The sequence below is a fragment of the Corythoichthys intestinalis genome, chromosome 2 (genome assembly GCF_030265065.1).
Source record: "Corythoichthys intestinalis isolate RoL2023-P3 chromosome 2, ASM3026506v1, whole genome shotgun sequence".
Taxonomy (NCBI): domain Eukaryota; kingdom Metazoa; phylum Chordata; class Actinopteri; order Syngnathiformes; family Syngnathidae; genus Corythoichthys; species Corythoichthys intestinalis.
The window spans coordinates 5,194,850-5,215,295 of NC_080396.1; the positions used below are offsets into that span (position 1 = coordinate 5,194,850).

Consider the following 20,446-nt stretch of genomic DNA (forward strand, 5'->3'; position numbering starts at 1 on the left):
AAAATCATGTAGTAAACAATAACCCATATTATAAACTATTACATGAGTAAACCATTAAAGAACTGTAAAGTATACATGTAGGAATTTTATTCAAATTTTCAAAATATTGGTACAGTAAAAATTAGAGATGTCCGATCACGTCATTTTCAAAGTATCGGAATCGGCAAAAAAATATCGGACATGCCTTATTTTAATATATATATATATATATATATTAAAAAAAAATTTTTAATTAAATCGTTTTCTAATCGTATTTAACGTTACAGACATAATATGTTACACTCATCCAGAGTCTTTAGTTTAGGCTTAAGGTAGAGTTATCAAATTTATCCCGTTAACGGCGGTAATCAATTTTTAAAAAAATGTATCACGTTAAAATATTTAACGCAATTAACGCATGCTCTGCACGACCCACTCATGCATTGTCACGTTCAATCTGTAATGGCGCCGTTTTACCTATAAATAGAGGTAAAAGGCAGCGTAAAATGAGTAGAGTGAATTTTGGCAGCCTTGGAGCCTTTTTTTAATTGGTTAAAGCCTTACAATCCCTCTCCCTACGATGAGAAATATCGTGAGAAGGAATGTGGGGAAGAAAGGTAGGAATTATTCTTTGTCTTAACACCCTATATTATATCCCAATGCAGAAAAGATAGGTACATCAATTGGTACCACTGCGCACAGTCATGACTGCACTTCCCATCATGCATTTGGGCAGAAGTTAAATGGCTACAGTATCATTTACTGAAAGCTCAACAAATACACTAGATGGCAATATTTAGTAGTGGTGTCAACAATAATCGATGCGGCGATGCATCCCGATGCGGGGCATGGACGATTTGATTCGATGCGGGCAACAAGCCGAATCGATTCAGCGCATTTTAAAATATATAAGTACGTTCAAAAATCTTCCCTGCGCAATTCCGGTGATGCAATGGAGTTGGTTTCCCCATTTGTGTTATTATTGTCATGTTTCATTTTTTACACACTGCATAACTCTGGTCAAGTTTCCCACCAACCTCATAGAAGCCAAAATGTCTCCAGATGTCAGCTTTCAATGTCTTAGGTGCATCAAGAATCTTTCTTGCTCCTTCTTTCTCCGCTTCAGCCAGTTATGTTATGTCCTATCTCTTAGAGGTTAGATATTGTGCCCGAACCCGAACGGGTAGGGCCCAAAATGTTAAGCATTCACGTTCGGGTCGGGTCGGGCCGCCCCGCGCTGGACTAATAAATTATATTTTTAAAAAATGGGATAAAACCGAGAGCAGGCTCTCTGTATTGTGCATTTGCTTGTGCACTCAAATGAAGCAGTGGCACCGCCCGCTTTTTCTTCTTCTCCTCCGCTGTGGCGCTTGCGATTCGTTACGAAAGACACTTTTTTTATGCACACAAAGGCAATACAAATGTGATCCTTTTGAATCCTCTCCTCTGTGTGTCTGCAAACTCGTTTTTTTTTTTTTTTTTATACAGTGCAGGGGGCCGAATAATATTGCACACCCCACTTTTCAGTTTTTTATTTGTTAAAAAAGTTTAAATTATCCAATAAATGTTGTTCCACTTCACGATTGTGTCCCACTTGTTGTTGATTCTTGACAAAAAATTAAATTTCATATCTTTATGTTTGCAGCCTGAAATGTGGCAAAAGGTTGCAAGATTCAAGGGGGCCGAATACTTTTGCAAGGCACTGTATATATATATATATTAAACTTTCCCAGCGTTATTTCGTTGTGTAATGATTTTATAATGATCACAAAAATATGTAGACTATTTAAACATTAAGAAACGTGTTTTTTTTGCCATCTCGAAGAAATGAAAATAAATTGCTGCTGCGTTTTTTTTTTTTTTCGCGTCATTCCAAGCCGGGTCGGGCTTCAATACCAGCGGGCCGTGTCGGGTCGGGCTGGATTTTTTAGGCCCCATCTAACCTCTACTATCTCTCTGCTCTCTCAATTGCAAAAGAAATTTCCTCATGTTGAAACAGATTGTTATGGCTGCTAAAATGCTGCTGCACTTCATTTTAATTCATTATTTTTTATTGTTATGTGGTAGTTACTGATTGCATTTTTAAGTTGATTGCACATATATAGTGGGCTAGGCCTACATTTTACTTTTGTTCTACATTGCAATTTAGTTGGATGTTTTGTTTGCAACTGAACTGATCCCTGGATTAATATTGTGATAAAGATGCTGCTGCACAACAATATTTTCTTTGTCGCTTTCTTTAATATTTACTTGAATATTTTTATCGATGGGTTGTTGTGACTAAAATACAGTGACTGTTATTACTGATTTTGCACAGGAGTTCAGATGTTGCACTGTGTGAAAGGCTGCTACTGTGTGTAAAAAGAAGAGAAAGCCCTGGTCTCATTCAAAGCACCAATTAAATGCTGTGATTTTTTTTTTTTTTTTAATATATATCTAAAAGTATTTTCATTTGACTTCAACCAGGAGTGACACAAGAGCCAATAAAAAGTTGTTTAATGTCTGACTGCTTGTGTTTCCTCATGATTCACGAAAAATATGCTTTGCTTTAGAATTTTCATGCATCCCAGGCTTTAAGGCATCGCGATGCATTGCCGAATCGAACCGAATCGAATCGTGACCTTTGAATCGAATCGAATCGAATTGAATCGAATCGTGGCCCTGCGAATCGTAATCGAATCGAATCGTGAGGGCAGTACCGATGCACACCTCTAATATTTAGTCACAATATACAAAGTCACATTTATCCTTTAAGAATTACAAGTCTTTCTATCCGTGGATCCCTCTCACAGAAAGAATGTTAATAATGTAAATGCCATCTTGAGGATTTATTGTCATAATAAACAAATACAGTACTTATGTACTGTTTGTTGAATGTATATATTCGTCCGAGTTTTATTCATTTTTTTCTTAATGCATTGCCAAAATGTATATGCACGGGAAAAATTATCGGGAATTATTGGAATTGAATCGGTAGCAAAAAAAAAAAAGCAATCGGATCGGGAAATATCGGGATCGGCAGATACTCAAACTAAAACGATCGGATCGGGAGCAAAAAAACATGATCGGAACAACCCTAGTAAAAATGTATAGTTTTCAGTTTGTGAATTTTCAGAGAGGTCCACTACTAAAATTTACCAACCTTGGCCAGAATTTATTCAGAATTATAGATTCACAGTACCACAAAAATGAGAACCTTAACTGGATCAAAATATACAAATAGGACTTTTAATTCATTTTTCAAAATATTGGTAAAGTAAAAATGCATAGTTTTGAGCATGGGAGTAGTCTGAGAGATCCACTACTAAAATTCACCAACCCTGGCCTGAATTTATTCAGAATTCTAGATTTACAGGACCACAAAAATTAGAACTGTAACCTAATCAAAGCATACGATTAGGACTTTTAATTCATTTTTTCCTCCTAAATATTAAAAAGCAAATATGCATAGTTTTCAACATGGGAGTACCCTGAGAGATCCATTACTAAAATTCACCAACCCTGGCCAGAATTTATTCAGAATTCTAGAGTTACAGTACCACAAAAATTAGAACTGTAACCTGGTCAAAGCATACGATTAGGACTTTTAATTCACCCCCCACAAAATATTAAAAAGCAAATATGCATAGTTTTCAACATGGGAGTAATCGGAGAGATTCGTTACTAAAATTCACCAACCTTGGCCAGAATTGATTCAGAACTGTGGATTTACAGTACCACAGAAATGAGAACTGTAATCTGATCAAAATATACAAATAGGACTTTTAATTCATTTTTCAAAATATAGGTAAAGTAAAAATGCATAGTTTTACCATGGGAGTTTACCATGAGAGATCCACTACTAAAATTCGCCAATCCTGGCCAGAATTTATTCAGGATTGTGGATTTATAGTACCACAGAAATGAGAACTGTAACCTGATCAAAATATACAAATAGAACTTTTAATTCATTTTTGCAAAATATTGGCAAAGTAAAAATGCATGGTTTTGAGTTTGTGAATAGTCAGAGAGGTCCACTACTAAAATTTACCAACCTTGGTCAGAATTTATTCAGAATTATAGATTCACAGTACCACAAAAATGAGAACCGTAACTTGATCAAAATATACAAATAGGACTTTTAATTCATTTTTCAAAATATTGGTAAAGTAAAAATGCATAGTTTTAGCATGGGAGTAGTCTGAGCGATCCACTACTAAAATTCACCAACCCTAGCCAGAATTTATTCAGGATTGTGGATTTACAGTACCACAGAAATGAGAACTGTAACCTGATCAAAATATACAAATAGAACTTTTAATTCATTTTTCAAAATATTGGTAAAGTAAAAATTCATGGTTTTGAGTTTGTGAATAGTCAGAGAGGTCCACGACTAAAATTCACCAACCCTGGCCAGAATTTATTCAGAATTGTGGATTTACAGTACCACAGAAATGAGAACTGTAATCTGATCAAAGCATACGAATATGACTTTTAATTCATTTTTTTTTTCTTCTAAATATTGGTACAGCAAAAATGCATAGTTTTGAATTTGTGAATAGTCAGAGTTCCACTACTAAAATTCACCAACCTTGGTCAGAATTTATTCAGATTTGTGGATTTACAGTGCCACAAAAATGAGAACTGTAACCTGATCAAAGTATACTAATAGGACTTTAAATTCGTTTTTCTAAATATCGGTACAACAAAACTTCATAGTTTTGAGTATGGGAGTAGTCAGAGAGTTCCACTACTAGTATTCACCATCCTTGGCCAGAATTTATTCAGATTTGTGGATTTACAGTACCACAAAAATGAGAACTGTAACCTGATCAAAGTATACAAATAGGACTCTTAATTCATTTTTTGTAAATATTGAAAAGCAAAAATGCATAGTTTTGAGATTATGAGTAGTCAGAGAGGTCTACTACGGATATTCACCAACCTTGGCCAGAATTTATTCAGAATTGTGGGTTTACAGTACCACAAAAATGAGAACTTTAACCTGATCAAAGTATGCAAATACGACTTTTAAATCATTTTTTGAAATATTGGTTCAGTAGAAATGCATAGTTATGAGTTTGTGATTAGTCTGAGAGGTCCACTACTAAAATTCAACAACCTTGGCCAGAATTCATTCAGATTTGTGGATTTACAGTGCCACAAAAATGAGAAATGTAACCTGATCAAAGTATACAAATAGGACTTTTAATTCATGTTTCTAAATATTGGTACAGCAAAAATGCATCGTTTTGACTTTGTGAATGGTCAGAGAGGTCCACTACTAAAATTCACCAACCTTGGTCAGAATTTTTTAAGATTTGTGGATTTACAGTGCCACAAAAATGAGAACTGAAACCTGATCAAAGTATACAAATAGGACTTTTAATTCATTTTTTTTCTAAATATTGAAAAGCAAAAATGCAAAGTTTTGAGAATGGGAGTAGTCAGAGAGGTCCACTACTAAAATTCACCAACCTTGGCGAGAATTTATTTAGAATTGTGGATTTACAGTAACACAAAAATGAGAATTGTAACAGTATCAAAGTATACAAATAGCATTTTTTCTAAATATTGGTACGGCAAAAATGCAGTTTATGCATTCTTTATTTAGTTTATAAGTATATCAGTTTTTTGTGGGAATATGTATTTAAACGTTTTGTTAAGAGCGTTGTAAAAAAAAAAAAGTTAGTATTTTATAGCATTTAAGCAAGTGGACTTTGCTATACAAGTTAGCCAATTGCCTTTTGTTGAGCTTCTTATAATGTTCATGCATTGTTTGAGGCAAAGCTAGGGTATTTTTAAATTTATTTTTAAAAACATTTATTGCTCTTGTGAAATGAAAGTGCGTCATTTGAAGAAACACTCAGGAATTATATTTTGTATTCCCATTTAATGCTCTTTTGAAAGTGTCACCTTAGCAAGCCAAAATAAATATTATTGCAAGCATAAACAGTTGTTTATTTGTTTAACATATCCTAAAGTTTATTTTGAAACACATTAAATGTTCGTAAACCGATTCCTAGATTATTCGAACTAATTGATAGATTAGTCGATTACCTAAAAAAATAGGTGCAGCTCTATACTGAACCCCACGTTGCGTCTATAGCTGTGCCATCAGTAGGTAGATGAGAAAAATAGTATCATAATGCTGTGACTGAACTGTTTCACAAAATGTTTTCCTGCTGACTCTGCAGGTTCAACAGACAATGCATCGTGGACAAAGACAAGCGGAATCAATGTCGATACTGCAGACTGAAGAAATGCTTCAGGGCCGGCATGAAGAAAGAAGGTAGGGGACTCGTCTCGTCTTGCGTGCGCTTCTAGTGACAGCTCTTGCGACACTCGCGAGAGGATTTTTCGTTAATGATCACTGAGTCCCTGAGAAGCTTATGCTGAGCAAACACCTCAGAGCAATAATAGTCATATACTGATAAACATGACAGCCTTGGAAGTCTTATTTTTCTTTGGAAATGACTCAGCGGCCTGTCTTTCACATACATTGTTTGGAGATTTAATGCATTGGCAAATACAAAAACCGCATCAATACTGGTCTGTTTTGTACTATCAATTTTGCAGTGTCCAAACTATGGCCCAGTTTTAATTGCCCTGCAGCAAATTATGAACATACAGTATCATTGAACATAGCTCCCACAAAAAGCTTAAGTACAGTCTATATTCTGTTGCACTTCTCAGCTTCAACTCTAGATGGAGCTAATCACTTGAACAGTGCCTTGCCGTTAGGTCAGGGATCCAAACCTGACAGCATGTTGAAATCAATGTCAATCAATCAATCGATGCTCACTCATCGAACGTAATTTCGTTGTCATGTCTTGTGTGTCACTGACTATTAAAGCCCTGTATTCTGTATATACGTACATGTACAGTGGTATGAAAAAGTATCTGAACCTTTTGGAATTTCTCACATTTCTGCATAAAATCACCATCAAATGTGATCTGATCTTTGTCAAAATTACACAGATGTAAAAACTGAGTCTGCTTTAACTAAGCACCCATTTATAGGTTTTCATTAGAGATGTCCCGATCGATCGGGATGCCGATCGATTGGGTCCGATCACGTCATTTTCAAAGTATCGGAATCAGCAAAAAATATATCGGCCATGCCTTTTTTAAATGTTTTTTTAATTTATTTATTTTTTATTAAATCATTTTCTAATTGTATTTAACGTTACAGACCAGGGGTCGCGTTAACCGAATATTTTCCGTCGTTGACCGGTTTTTTAAAACGGTGACGGAAAAAACTGGAGTCCATCCGTCATTTTGACAGGTTGCAATTCACACCCCAGACCACAGGGTGGCGAGTGAGCATATTAATTAGCTATTGTCTCTCTTGATGCATGACGTCGTTGGCCTTAATCGGAAAAATGTCATGGCAACTGAGTGTTTGCCTGGCACGGCCAGACTGTTCTCCCTGTATTTTTCAAACACTGAGAGAAAAGTCTGGGACACAGCCTCTCGAGTAGGTACAAAATCAATCGACAAATCAGATTTGTTTATTTACGTGACGTGTTCATCACGAGCAACGTCACTCTTGCGCGCCGAAAGTCGTCTCTACAACAACACGGATGGCGAACGGGAGAACCGAGAATATGTTACAATCCGCGATAAATTCAGTTTTAAATGAGCTAAAACACATCGACACGAGACATTTACAACAGTGTCTCTCGCGCTAGCCATGTTGAATAAACTCCGTTCTCCTCGTATGTTTACTTCCGCGCGCAAGTCCCTTGTCCTGCCCTCATCGCTTTGCTAACGGCACGTCTGCCCGTCGCTGATTGGTGCACTCCGCTGTCTGTTTGCCTCTTGTTAAGCTTGTTCGGACAGAATATTAATTAAAAATGAATGAAAACGAAATACTATTGAATATGTCCTTATTATCATTTTAAAAATGTAAGTGACGGGTAAAAATAGATTATGACCGGATTTTTAAGACGCTGTCAGTCAAAATGACAAACAACGAAAAAGTCTAGCGCAACCTCTGTTACAGGCATAATATGTTTCACTCTTCCAGAGTCTTTAGTTTAGGCTTAAGGTAGGGTTATCAAATTTATCCTAATAACGGCGGTAATTAATTTTTTTTTAAAAATGTATCACGTTAAAATTAGGGCTGTCAAAATTATCGCGTTAATGGGCGTTAATTAATTTTTAAAATTAATCAAGTTAAAATATTTGACGCAATTAACGCATGCAATGAATGACCCGCTGGCATATTGCCTCAAACAGATTACAATGAGGCCGTTTATGGACATTAAGAGTGAAGAGAATGCCACCGGCCGCTTGGGGGCAGCGCCGTTCCATACTCATGTTATTTCTTCTAAACGTGGGAGAATTAGTAGTTGTGAGAAGTTTATGCTGTATTCACAATGCAATGCAAATTGCTATTTGTGCTCCACACATATTTCGGTAAGTTTTCTTTCTTTTTGTGGCAATTATGTGTCTCTTGTTGTATTTTGGGTAAGATATGTACAGATACACTCACTGTATATACCCACTGTATATGTTATACAGTAATGGCGAGTGGACACAGGCGTTCTTTGGACCGCGCCGTTTATTGGCATAAGCTTCGGCAACTCCTTCACAACAAACATAGGTATCGTTTAGTGAAAGCACAACAAAAATAATATTCCTATCTCTCAAAAAAAAAATAATGTTCACAAAAAGAAAAGCACTTCAGTCTATAGTAATGAGGCCCTATTCTGACACACAGTTAAGCAACAATGCAAAATGAACTGGCATTCCATATAAAAATAGCTATGCAAAATACACGTAAAACTTTTCACTCTATTTTTATTATTGTTATTTTCATTCTTATTATTATTATATTAACTCTACTTTTGATTGAACATTTTACAAATTTTATTAAAACGAAAACATGAAGAGTTTTAATATAAAATTACTATAACTTGTAACTATAACATTTATCGTTTAAGAACTACAAGTCTTTCTATCCGTGGATCACTTTAACAAAAAGAATGTTAATAATGCCATTTGTGGATTTATTGTTACAATAAACAAATACAGTACTGATGTACAGTATGTTGTATGTATATATCCGTCGTGTGTCTTATCTTTCCATTCTAACAATAATTTACATAAAAATATGGCATATTTTAGAGATGGTTTGAATTGCGATTAATTGCGATTAATTAATTTTTAAGTTGTGATTAACTCGATTAAGAGTTTTAATCGTTTGACAGCCCTAGTTAAAATATTTAACGCAATTAATGCATGCGCTGCACGACCCACTCACGCATTGTCGCGCTCAATCTGTAATGGCACCGTTTTACCTGTATAGCGAGATAAAAGGCAGCGTAAAATGAGTAGAGTGAATTTTGGCAGCATTTGGAGCCTTTTTTTAATTGGCTAAAGCCTTACAATCCCTCTTCCTACAATTTGAAATATCATGGGAAGCAATGTGGGGAAGCAAGGTAGCAATTGATCTTTTTCTTAACACCTTATGTTATTTCCCAACGCAGAGAAGATATATCAATTGGTAGCACTACGCACAGTCATGGTTCCACTTCCCATCATGCATTTGGGCAGGACTACAGTATCATTTACTGAAAGCTCAACAAATACACTAGATGGCAATATTTAGTCACAACATACAAAGTCACAAGTCTTTCTATCCGTGGATCCCTCTCACAGAAAGAATGTTAATAATGTAAATGCCATCTTGAGGATTTATTATCATAATAAACAAATACAGTACTTATGTACTGTATGTTGATTGTATATATTCGTCCGAGTTTTATTCATTTTTTTCTTAATGCATTGCCAAAATGTATATGATCGGGAAAAATTATCAGGAATGATTGGAATTGAAAAAAAGCAATCGGATCGGGAATTATCGGGATCGGCAGATACTCAAACTAAAACGATCGGGAGCAAAAAAACATGATCGGAACAACCCTAGTTTTCATGCAAACAATAATAGAAAGGGGGGGGGGGATAAGTAAGTGAACCTTCTGTCCAAGGAGACTTAAAGAGCAATTGAAACCAATTTTTACCAAAACATTTAAGTCAGGTGTGTGCCCAATCACTGATGAGTGGGTTAGAGCTGCCCTACCCATTATAAAACACACGCCAGGTAAGAATTGGCTTGATGAGAAGCATTGTCTGATGCGCATCATGGCTCGGTCAAAACAGCTGTCTTTTTATAGAGCTGGGAATGGTTACAAAACCATCTCTAAAAGTCTGGATGTTCATCAATCGACAATCGGAGAAAGTTTGGCACTGTTGCTTCTCTCCCAAGGAGTGGCTGTCCACCAAAGATAACGCCAAGACTTCAGTGCAGAATACTCAGAGATGTATAAAAAAGAACCCCAGAGCAGGCTTGTCCAAAGTCCGGCCCGGGGGCCAAATGCGGCCCGTGGTCAAATTTTATCCGGCCCCCAGCCTCTGTCATAAAATCAATAACGTCTGGCCCACACACAAACTTAATAAATTGGTCAGCAGTACTGTTACCAGCATATGAAAGAGCTTAGACACTAAATGCTGCTCCTCATCTACCCACTAAAAGGCAGCAGCACTCTAAGCAACATTACCCCGTGTGACCCTTTACTTTCAATTTTCTAAAATGGCGACAATCAAAAAAATTTGACTGCGACGGCCGACACTTCAAGGATAGGTGAAAATTGGACTACTTTTTCACTAAAATACGTAACTGTGTGTGCCTCATTTGCAAAGAGACAGTCGCTGTTTTTAAAGAGTTCGATATGAGGCGATATTACCAAACATGACACGCTGACATGTACAACAAGATTATACAGAAGATAAGCAGCGAGAAATTGAAGCAACCTGAAGCTAGCATAATTTCACAGCAGCAGTATTTCGCGAGAGCACGAGAGTCGAAAGAGAACGCCACAGTGGATAGTTGCAAGATTGTTTAAATTAATAATTTTAAAAAATTAGGACTGTCAAAATTATCGTGTTTACGGGCGGTAATTAATTTTTTAAATTAATCACGTTAAAATATTTGACGCAATTAATGCACATGCCGCGCTCAAACAGATTAAAATGTCAGCACAGTGCAATCTCCACTTGTTACTTGTGTTTTTTTTGGAGTTTTGTCGCCCTCTGCTGGCGCTTGGGTGCGACTGATTTTATGGGTTTAAGCACCCATGAGCATTGTGTAATTATTGACATCAACAATGGTGGGCTACTAGTTTATTATCTGTCATTGTTTGCATACTATCCTCATTAAAATATGAAAATCTATAAATGTGTGGGTGGTTTTAGTCAGAGCAGACAGTTTTTTCATCTGCGTGATTTTGACAAAGATCAAATCACATTTGATGGTGATCTCATGCGGAATTGTGAGAAATTCCAGAAGGTTCAGATACTTTTTCATACCACTGTATATATGTATTTATGTATGTATGTATGTATGTATGTAGCTAGTAGCCATTAAATCATTTAAATGCCATTGACATCAAATTCATTCCAACTGGGAATGGTGGCATTTGAGTGATCTTGTTGCACTGCCATTTACGGTGCTAGACCTCCAATCCAATTTGAACTTGTGTGGGGGGTGCAGGGGCTCTTCCCATCACCAGTCAAAAGGGATTGGATGTCTATGGTCGTCAATGAGTTAATACTTTAAAAAAATAATAAAAACTTGATCTTTTTTGGGGGGCCACTCCTTGTCTAACAACTGAAAGTGGAAGGACTTCAAGTTGGTTATTGCATCCTTTGACAAAGTCTGGACACCCCTGATGTAGGTCATGTCTTTTTGTAACCCGTATTTATGCCTACAGCCGTGCAGAACGAAAGAGACCGAATCAGCACCAGGAGATCCAGCTACGAAGACAGCAGTTTACCCTCCATTAACGCGCTGATCCAAGCCGACGTGCTATCAAGACAGGTACGTGCGGACCTCCTCCCGCTGGCCTTCACGCATTTAACCCCGGCCCCCTGCCCCGCTTTAGATCTCGTCCCCCGCTCCCATCTTAAATGGGGACGTCCGCACCAAGAAGATCGCCGCCATCACGGACGTGTGCGAGTCCATGAAACAGCAGCTTCTGGTACTGGTGGAGTGGGCCAAGTACATCCCGGCCTTCTGTGACCTGCCCCTGGATGACCAGGTGAGATTCAGACACAGTGTACATAGTTGTATAGACACTCTGGTCACTCATCAACTAGCCCAGTGTCGGGACAAGGAGGACGTCTCCCCCCCCAAACAAGCTCTCGCGGCGATGAAAACTAAGCTAAATGATTGAAACCTGAAGTGGACGCTCTACATGTCGAGTGGTTAATGTATTTTAATCCTCGGTTACTATATGACGGGGTTGTTTTAAACAGACATCCCCCCTTAAAAAACAAAAAAAAGTGCGGAATCATTAACAGTGTGATCACCAGCTTTTGGTCACTGATTTGCTGATGTTGTATTAAGAAGGAAAGAAATTGGTTAGCTACCAAACTACAGAATCTCCAAAATAACATTTTGAAAGTGACTTGAACCCTTACTGGGTTCTTTTGCCCGCCAGTTAAAATGGATTGGACGTCTAGTGCCGTAAATGGCACAAAAATATGAGCATTCCTCCCGGTTTAAAGCAACATTTGCTTACTTTTCAGGTTTGGTTGATTTTAGCGACACCGGTGGACCGAAGCGGTAGTGTTTTGCCTCCGCACGCGACGCGCAGGCCCTGCAAGCAATGCATAATCGTGAAATCTTTTAACCCTTAGATGCATAAGTGGGTCAAAAATGACCCGGTGAGGTTGTTTTCTAGAAATATCTTCGGAATGAAAAATTGTCATTAATTCATATTCCAGGTATTCCTCAAAAAACATGTTTTTGATATAATGCCATTCAAATTTTCGATGAATTTTTTAGACATTTGAAGAAATGGTCATTTTTGTATTACTACCCTAAGCTTCCACAAGTGGGTCAAAAATGACCCACATGCATTTTCTTTGGAATATAATGGGAATCTTTCATTCTTATCAACTTTGGCTGTCAGGAATAAATTTACCGTGGACCACACAGACTAGGTATGTAAAAAGTGACATTCCCTAAGAAGATTATTTTACGCAGCATGAGCTGATACGTGTACTGTAAGTATTATGTCCATATACAGTGCCTTGCAAAAGTATTCGGCCCCCTTGAATAATCTTGCAACCTTTCGCCACATTTCAGGCTTCAAACATAAAGATATGAAATGTAATTTTTTTGTCAAGAATCAACAACAAGTGGGACACAATCGTGAAGTGGAACAACATTTATTGGATAATTTAAACTTTTTTAACAGATAAAAAACTGAAAAGTGGGGCGTGCAATATTATTCGGCCCCTTTACTTTCAGTGCAGCAAACTCACTCCAGAAGTTCAGTGAGGATCTCTGAATGATCCAATGTTGTCCTAAATGAATCCACCTGTGTGTAATCAAGTCTCCGTATAAATGCACCTGCTCTGTGATAGTCTCAGGGTTCTGTTTAAAGTGCAGAGAGCATTATGAAAACCAAGGAACACACCAGGCAGGTCCGAGATACTGTTGTGGAGAAGTTTAAAGCCGGATTTGGATACAAAAAGATTTCCCAAGCTTTAAACATCTCAAGAAGCACTGTGCAAGCTATCATATTGAAATGGAAGGAGCATCAGACCACTGCAAATCTACCAAGACCCGGCCGTCCTTCCAAACTTCCTTCTCAAACAAGAAGAAAACTGATCAGAGATGCAGCCAAGAGGCCCATGATCACTCTGGATGAACTGCAGAGATCTACAGCTGAGGTGGGAGAGTCTGTCCATAGGACAACAATCAGTCGTACACTGCACAAATCTGGCCTTTATGGAAGAGTGGCAAGAAGAAAGCCATTTCTCAAAGATATCCATAAAAAGTCTCGTTTAAAGTTTGCCACAAGCCACCTGGGAGACACACCAAACATGTGGAAGAAGGTGCTCTGGTCAGATGAAACCAAAATTAAACTTTTTGGCCACAATGCAAAACGATATGTTTGGCGTAAAAGCAACACAGCTCATCACCCTGAACACACCATCCCCACTGTCAAACATGGTGGTGGCAGCATCATGGTTTGGGCCTGCTTTTCTTCAGCAGGGACAGGGAAGATGGTTAAAATTGATGGGAAGATGGATGCAGCCAAATACAGGAACATTCTGGAAGAAAACCTGTTGGTATCTGCACAAGACCTGAGACTGGGACGGAGATTTATCTTCCAACAGGACAATGATCCAAAACATAGAGCAAAACACAAACACTCTCCATCCAACCTCACTGAGCTCGAGCTGTTTTGCAAGGAAGAATGGGCAAGAATGTCAGTCTCTCGATGTGCAAAACTGATAGAAACATACCCCAAGCGACTTGCAGCTGTAATTGGAGCAAAAGGTGGCGCTACAAAGTATTAACGCAAGGGGGCCGAATAATATTGCACGCCCCACTTTTCAGTTTTTTATTTGTTAAAAAAGTTTAAATTATCCAATAAATTTTGTTCCACCTCACGATTGTGTCCCACTTGTTGATTCTTGACAAAAAATTAAAATTTTATATCTTTATGTTTGAAGCCTGAAATGTGGCGAAAGGTTGCAAGGTTCAAGGGGGCCAAATACTGACCTGTTTATTCAGTGACAAACACAAAACATTATAAATAACAAACAGAAAAGGCATAGTCAGTCAGTAAAACGTGCAAATAATATTGTAAACTGTCTTAAAAAAGCAAAACACACCAACAACCTCAGTGGAAAATTCCACAAACCCCCCAAGCTATTAGATGCGTTTAATGTTTCGTGCATTAGTTACAAAAATTGTATAAAATGCCTCTCAGGTTTAAATAAACGACTATTTCAGTATCAAGTTAACATTTTAAAACAGTAAATAAAATACTCAAGTCACCATTCTGTATCAGCAGCTTTAAACTACATTCAATTCATTTCATTTTGCAAATCAACTGTTAAAGTTGTTAAAATTGCTTCCGTTATTCCATAATTTCCCTTCTGTCTACTTTCGACATGTGAACGTTTTAAAACTGTTTTGAAGATAGATTCAAGTCAAGATTTTGCCGATTTAGGAGTATTTTAGATAAAAAGTTAATTAGGTTCGCTTGGAAGGTTCACAACAGCCTACTAAGGAAGTCTCCTGCTTTAAGATGGCGGCTGTTTACTAACGCAACTAGTTTTCAATACTTCAATGTTGCTAACGCCGTCGAGTCTGTCATTTTGCATCTAGTTCTATTTCTATATACATATGATATCTATTATCTACAGTAAAACGATGTTGACGTAGTTTGTAGCGGCTGTCAACAACAGTCAGGTATTCTTGTGTTTTTTATCCAGCGGCATGAGTTGAGCTAAAGCCGTGAGTTGAGCATTGGCATTACCCGGGTCTATGACAAGGATGATGTTTATTCTCGGGACGCAATGCGGTCCGTTTCTCATTGCGTCCCGAAGACCGCGCTGTGTATTAGTTCCGCTTTACTTGACATATTTAAATCATCGGAATTTGGATGTTTGTGAATTGTTCTCGAATCTTCCACGGCCGAATCGCTCAAGGATGTAATGACGGCTGAGCATGTTGTACCGTGGTTCTAAGTGTCGGATGGTGCGTCTTTACGCACGAGAGATAACGGCTCGTCATCCAGAATGAATTCTTCGGCAATGACTCTTGTTATTCCCTGGGCTTTGGGACTGTCGAGTGCCAGTTTGTCACGCATAGCAAAAGTTTCTGCCAGTGTTAGTTGCGTAGGACCTTTCTTTTTGTCTTCAGTTCTTCTTAACATACCCCTTATATTATTTGTGGTGGTATTTCGCGAAATGCTTGATTAGGTTGGTTGTATTGAAATTTCTTACAGCTTTACCACCACGCTTGACTTTATTGTGGCATATGTTGCACTCTGCCTCTTCGTCTTTGTCGTCCTTTAAGGTGAAAGGATCCCACACAGCTGACATTTTTACCGATAAAGTCTCTCGGTAAATTGGGAGACGTAATGTAAATGTAGTGTGTTGAAGGTGTGCCGTAAAATGCGGACCAGATTTTAGGGAAACCGAAGCAAAAACTGGAATGGATTTTGTAAATCGGTGCGCTGGAAAACCCGGACCGGAGTTTGAAAAAAACTGGATCGGAAGTCTGGATCTGAATTTTTCCGTGTTGGCCGATCCGATACCGATGCACATTTTTTTGCCCATATCGGCGTCCGATCCGATCCAAATATCGGATCGGGACATCTCTAATCTCTACAATTTAAATGATCCATTACAATTTCAGGTGGCGTTGCTCCGAGCTCACGCCGGAGAACATCTCTTGCTCGGTGCCGCAAAGAGGTCCATGCTTTTCAAAGATATACTCTTATTAGGTAAAAAGCAGCATCTCAATGACATTTGAAAGCAGTTTTGTCCTCAAAACATGGCAAAAATCTTGCAGGGAACGATCACATCATCCCCAGGAACTGCCCGGAGTTAGAGGTAGGCCGGGTGGCTGTAAGAATCCTGGACGAGCTGGTGCTTCCCTTCCAAGAGCTTCAAATCGATGACAACGAATATGCGTGCTTGAAGGCCATCGTCTTCTTTGACCCAGGTACGAGAAAAAATTTGTTATGCCACTCGGAATGTGTACCACTGCGCTGTGACTAGGGGTGTGCCATCTTAGGCACCCCATGATTCGATTCGATTACGATTCAGGGTGCTACGATTCGATTTTTGAACGATGTTCACGGTATTGACGATGATCACCGTTATCGCGATTATCGATGCATCGTACATTACTGATTAATAAAGTAGCCAAACAAATGTATGTCAATTATTTATTTAAAATATCCTTATGATTAGGGTTGTTCCGATCATGTTTTTTTTGCTCCCGATCCGATCCCGATCGTTTTAGTTTGAGTATCTGCCGATCCTGATATTTCCCGATCCGATTGTTTTTTTTGCTCCCGATTCAATTCCAATCATTCCCGATAATTTTTCCCGATCATATATATTTTGGCAATGCATTAAGAATAAAATGAATAAAACTCGGACGAATATATACATTCAACATACAGTGCATAAGTACTGTATTTGTTTATTATGACAATAAATCCTCAAGATGGCATTTACATTATTAACATTCTTTCTGTGAGAGGGATCCACAGATAGAAATTCTTAAAGGACAAATGTGACTTTGTACATTGTGACTAAATATTGCCATCTGGTGTATTTGTTGAGCTTTCAGTAAATGCAGGCATGAAAATGGGTCAGGGGTTAAAAAGGTGAGAAGGGTGTGGAGGAAATATGTTCCAGTACACTGTACACCCCAACAAAATATTGAGCTCTGTCGACCCACACTGTGTTTCAGCAGGGCCGTGCAGAGACCGGTGGAGGGGCGGGTGCTCGTAGATCAAAAGGGGCACATGAACAAGTATTTAATACACCTTAAAACAACATAACTTCAATTTTAACCAGCTTTAGATAATAATTGGCTGCAACTGTGACATACTTTAATTGGGAGGGGGCAACAGTGAATAGAAATCAAAACTGTCATCACACTTTCTGGCTGTGACTCAGTCAGTCTAGCTCTTTTCTTCCTTCAACCTCTGCATCAAAACTTCCTTCCTCAACTTGTTCATCTGAGAACAAACCACATCAGATGGTCACTGAGCCACCAACAGCACAGTTTTCTCAAAACTATTATTTTATTATTATCCATACTTAACAAATCTAGCACCTAATGATTAATAAAGCAATGACATAAAATCTTATAGAAAAATAACATTGTAATGTGTTTATAATTGTATTTAATACCCGAGTATCCTTGCAAACCTGTTCTTACCAGGTCTGCTATTCACCCAGCTGATGAGGTATCCGCTGCCTTTAGCAGCCTCATCCAACTCCTTTTTTTATCCCTCAATCTCCTTTCCCTACGAGGCATGTCTATGTAATGAAATATAAATAAAAAAAATAATAAATAAAAAAAAACAGACTCCCCGGTGGCTTTTAGTTTTAAAGCTTTCTTAATTTCTTTCTCTCTCAATAACGATGGAGGTAGATTTGTGTTTTTATTATTCAATCAAAAAACAAAGTTACTTCTATCAAAAACAAAGTTGCTTCAATCAAAATACAGTTATACTTTTAATCCCAAAAGTCACTTCAATTAAAAAAAATGTTTTTGATTGCAAAATAAATTTGAGACAAAAAAAAGCATTTGAAAACTATTTTTCTTGATTGAAACAAATTTTTCCATTGAAGTAATGTTGTTTTGCGTTTGGGCCACATTTTGGCTAGGACATTTGTGTTTTTATTATTCAATCAAATAAGCTGCTTCAAACAAAAAATATATATATAAAGAAAAACTTTGCACATGTGTCAATCACCGTTTAACAAAGCCTGAGAGGCTTTGAGTAGACTCAGTATGAAGCATTTAATAAAGCCAAGCATTTTCTTACTACTTTATTCTTGTTTAAAAATAATTCGGTGGGGCAGTAACATGTTTAAAACTTATCATAATTCTTACATTTTGAAGTGCTTGAAAACCATTTATAAATGATACTTTGGTGAAAAAAGTGAAAAAACATGTCTTATATATATGTATCTTTTTTCCAATGTAAAATCTGAATAAATACATTGAACACACACAAAAAAAAATGGGGGGGGGGGGGGGGGGGCGCTACTTCGCGGTTTTCACTTATTGCGGCGGGTTCTGGTCCCCATTAACCGCGAAAAACGAGGGATCCCTGGATTTCTGAAAAGCTTTAAGAAGCCAGAGTCATTCCCACCACTCGTCGGGCCGGTGTTGTGCCGACACCGGCCGTCAGCTCAAGTCCCAGCCGAAAATAACGCGTCTAAGGCGGACGACGGGAGCGATGCGATGCGAGGCGACCCCTCAATCCGAGAGCATGCCGCTTAATTTGACTCAACAGTGTGTCTCTTCGTTTATATTACCGCTAAATAAACAAGCTTGACGCCAATTTAACGGGAGCTATTTTTTTTTCATGGGAGATTTGGCTAGCTCTGGCAGTGTTCAACGCAAGCTGCAACGAATGGCATTAACTTTTTTATATCGCAAAATGTGAAAACGATTGAAACTATTACTCACCAAATTCAATCTGCTGGCAAATACAGGCAAGTGTGTATGCTGCGCTCTGGTCTGCCCCGGTGTGGATAAGGCCTGCTTTTTTGTTTTCGCATCTTTGCAATGCAACCAAAGGCTCGCCGAGCAGTCCTTGTTTCACGTAAGGAGTGCGCGCGTTTGGAATAATGGCCCGCAGCTTGGGCCGATGATTGGTTCTCGTCAGCGAAGCATCTTGAAGGATTTGCTGACTGTCCGTGTCACTTTTTTAAAGAACCGATCAGTTTACGTACTAAGTTAATCACATGATGATAATAATAATTTAATAAAACCTCCCGACCCCCCCCCTCCTCCCAAAAAGAATTTCTCCTCGGATCTACGCAATTCACGTAGGTCGCCCTTTTTGACTTCAAAACGGCGAATTTCGCCGAAAGGTGAGAGATTTTCATGCCTGTAAATGATACTGTAGCCATGCCCAAATGCATGATGGCAAGTGGAACCATGACTGTGCGTAGTGCGACCAATTGATATATCTTCTCTGCGTTGGGAAATAACATAGGGTGTTAAGAAAAGATCAATTACTACCTTTCTTCCCCACATTGCTTCCCATAATATTTCTGATCGATGAGAGAGGGATTGTAAGGCTTTAGCCAATTAAAAAAAGGCTCCAAAGGCTTCAAAAATTCACTCTACTCATTTTACGCTGCCTTTTAGCTCTCTATATAGGCAAAACGGCGCTATTACAGATTGAGCGCGACAATGCGTGAGTGGGTCGTTCAGCGCATGCATTAATTGCGTTAAATATTTTAACTAGGGCTGTCAAACGAATACAATTTTTAATCGCGTTAATTACAGCTTAAAAATTAATCGTAATTAATCGCAATTCAAACCATCTCTAAAATATGCCATATTTTTATGTAAATTATTGTTAGAATGGAAAGGTAACACACACGACGGATATATACATACAACATACTGTACATCAGTACTGTATTTGTTTTTTGTAACAATAAATCCACAAATGGCATTATTAACATTCTTTCTGTTGAAGTGATCCACGGATAGAAAGACTTGTAGTTCTTAAACGATAAATGTTATAATTACAAGTTATAGTAATTTTATATTAAAACCCTTCTTCATGTTTTCTTTTTAATAAAATTTGTAAAATTTTCAATCAAAAGTAGAGTTAATATAATAATAAGAAGAATAAAAATAACAATAATAAAAATAGAGTGAAAAGTTTTATGCGTATTTTGCATAGCTATTTTGATATGGAATGCCAGTTCATTTTGCATTGTTGTTTAACTGTGTGTCAGAATAGGGCCTCATTACTATAGACTGAAGTGCTTTTCTTTTTGTGAACTTTTTTTTTTTTTTGAGAGATAGGAATATTATTTTTGTTGTACTTTCACTAAACGATACTTATGTTTGTTGTGAAGGAGAAGCTTATGCCAATAAACGGCGGGGTCCAAAGAA

At 37.8% G+C, this 20,446-nt stretch overlaps 1 protein-coding gene across 2 annotated transcripts in view; it reads left to right on the forward strand.

Moving 5' to 3' along the window:
* Positions 1 to 20,446, forward strand: part of LOC130906581 (hepatocyte nuclear factor 4-alpha) — a 99,967-nt gene that overhangs the window by 57,339 nt on the left and 22,182 nt on the right. For both annotated transcript variants that reach the window (XM_057821064.1, XM_057821054.1), the window contains exons 3-7: positions 6,156 to 6,250; positions 11,739 to 11,845; positions 11,910 to 12,065; positions 16,193 to 16,280; positions 16,349 to 16,501. In XM_057821064.1, coding sequence (XP_057677047.1) covers positions 6,156 to 6,250; positions 11,739 to 11,845; positions 11,910 to 12,065; positions 16,193 to 16,280; positions 16,349 to 16,501 — 599 coding nt within the window. The remainder of the gene's footprint in view (positions 1 to 6,155; positions 6,251 to 11,738; positions 11,846 to 11,909; positions 12,066 to 16,192; positions 16,281 to 16,348; positions 16,502 to 20,446) is intronic.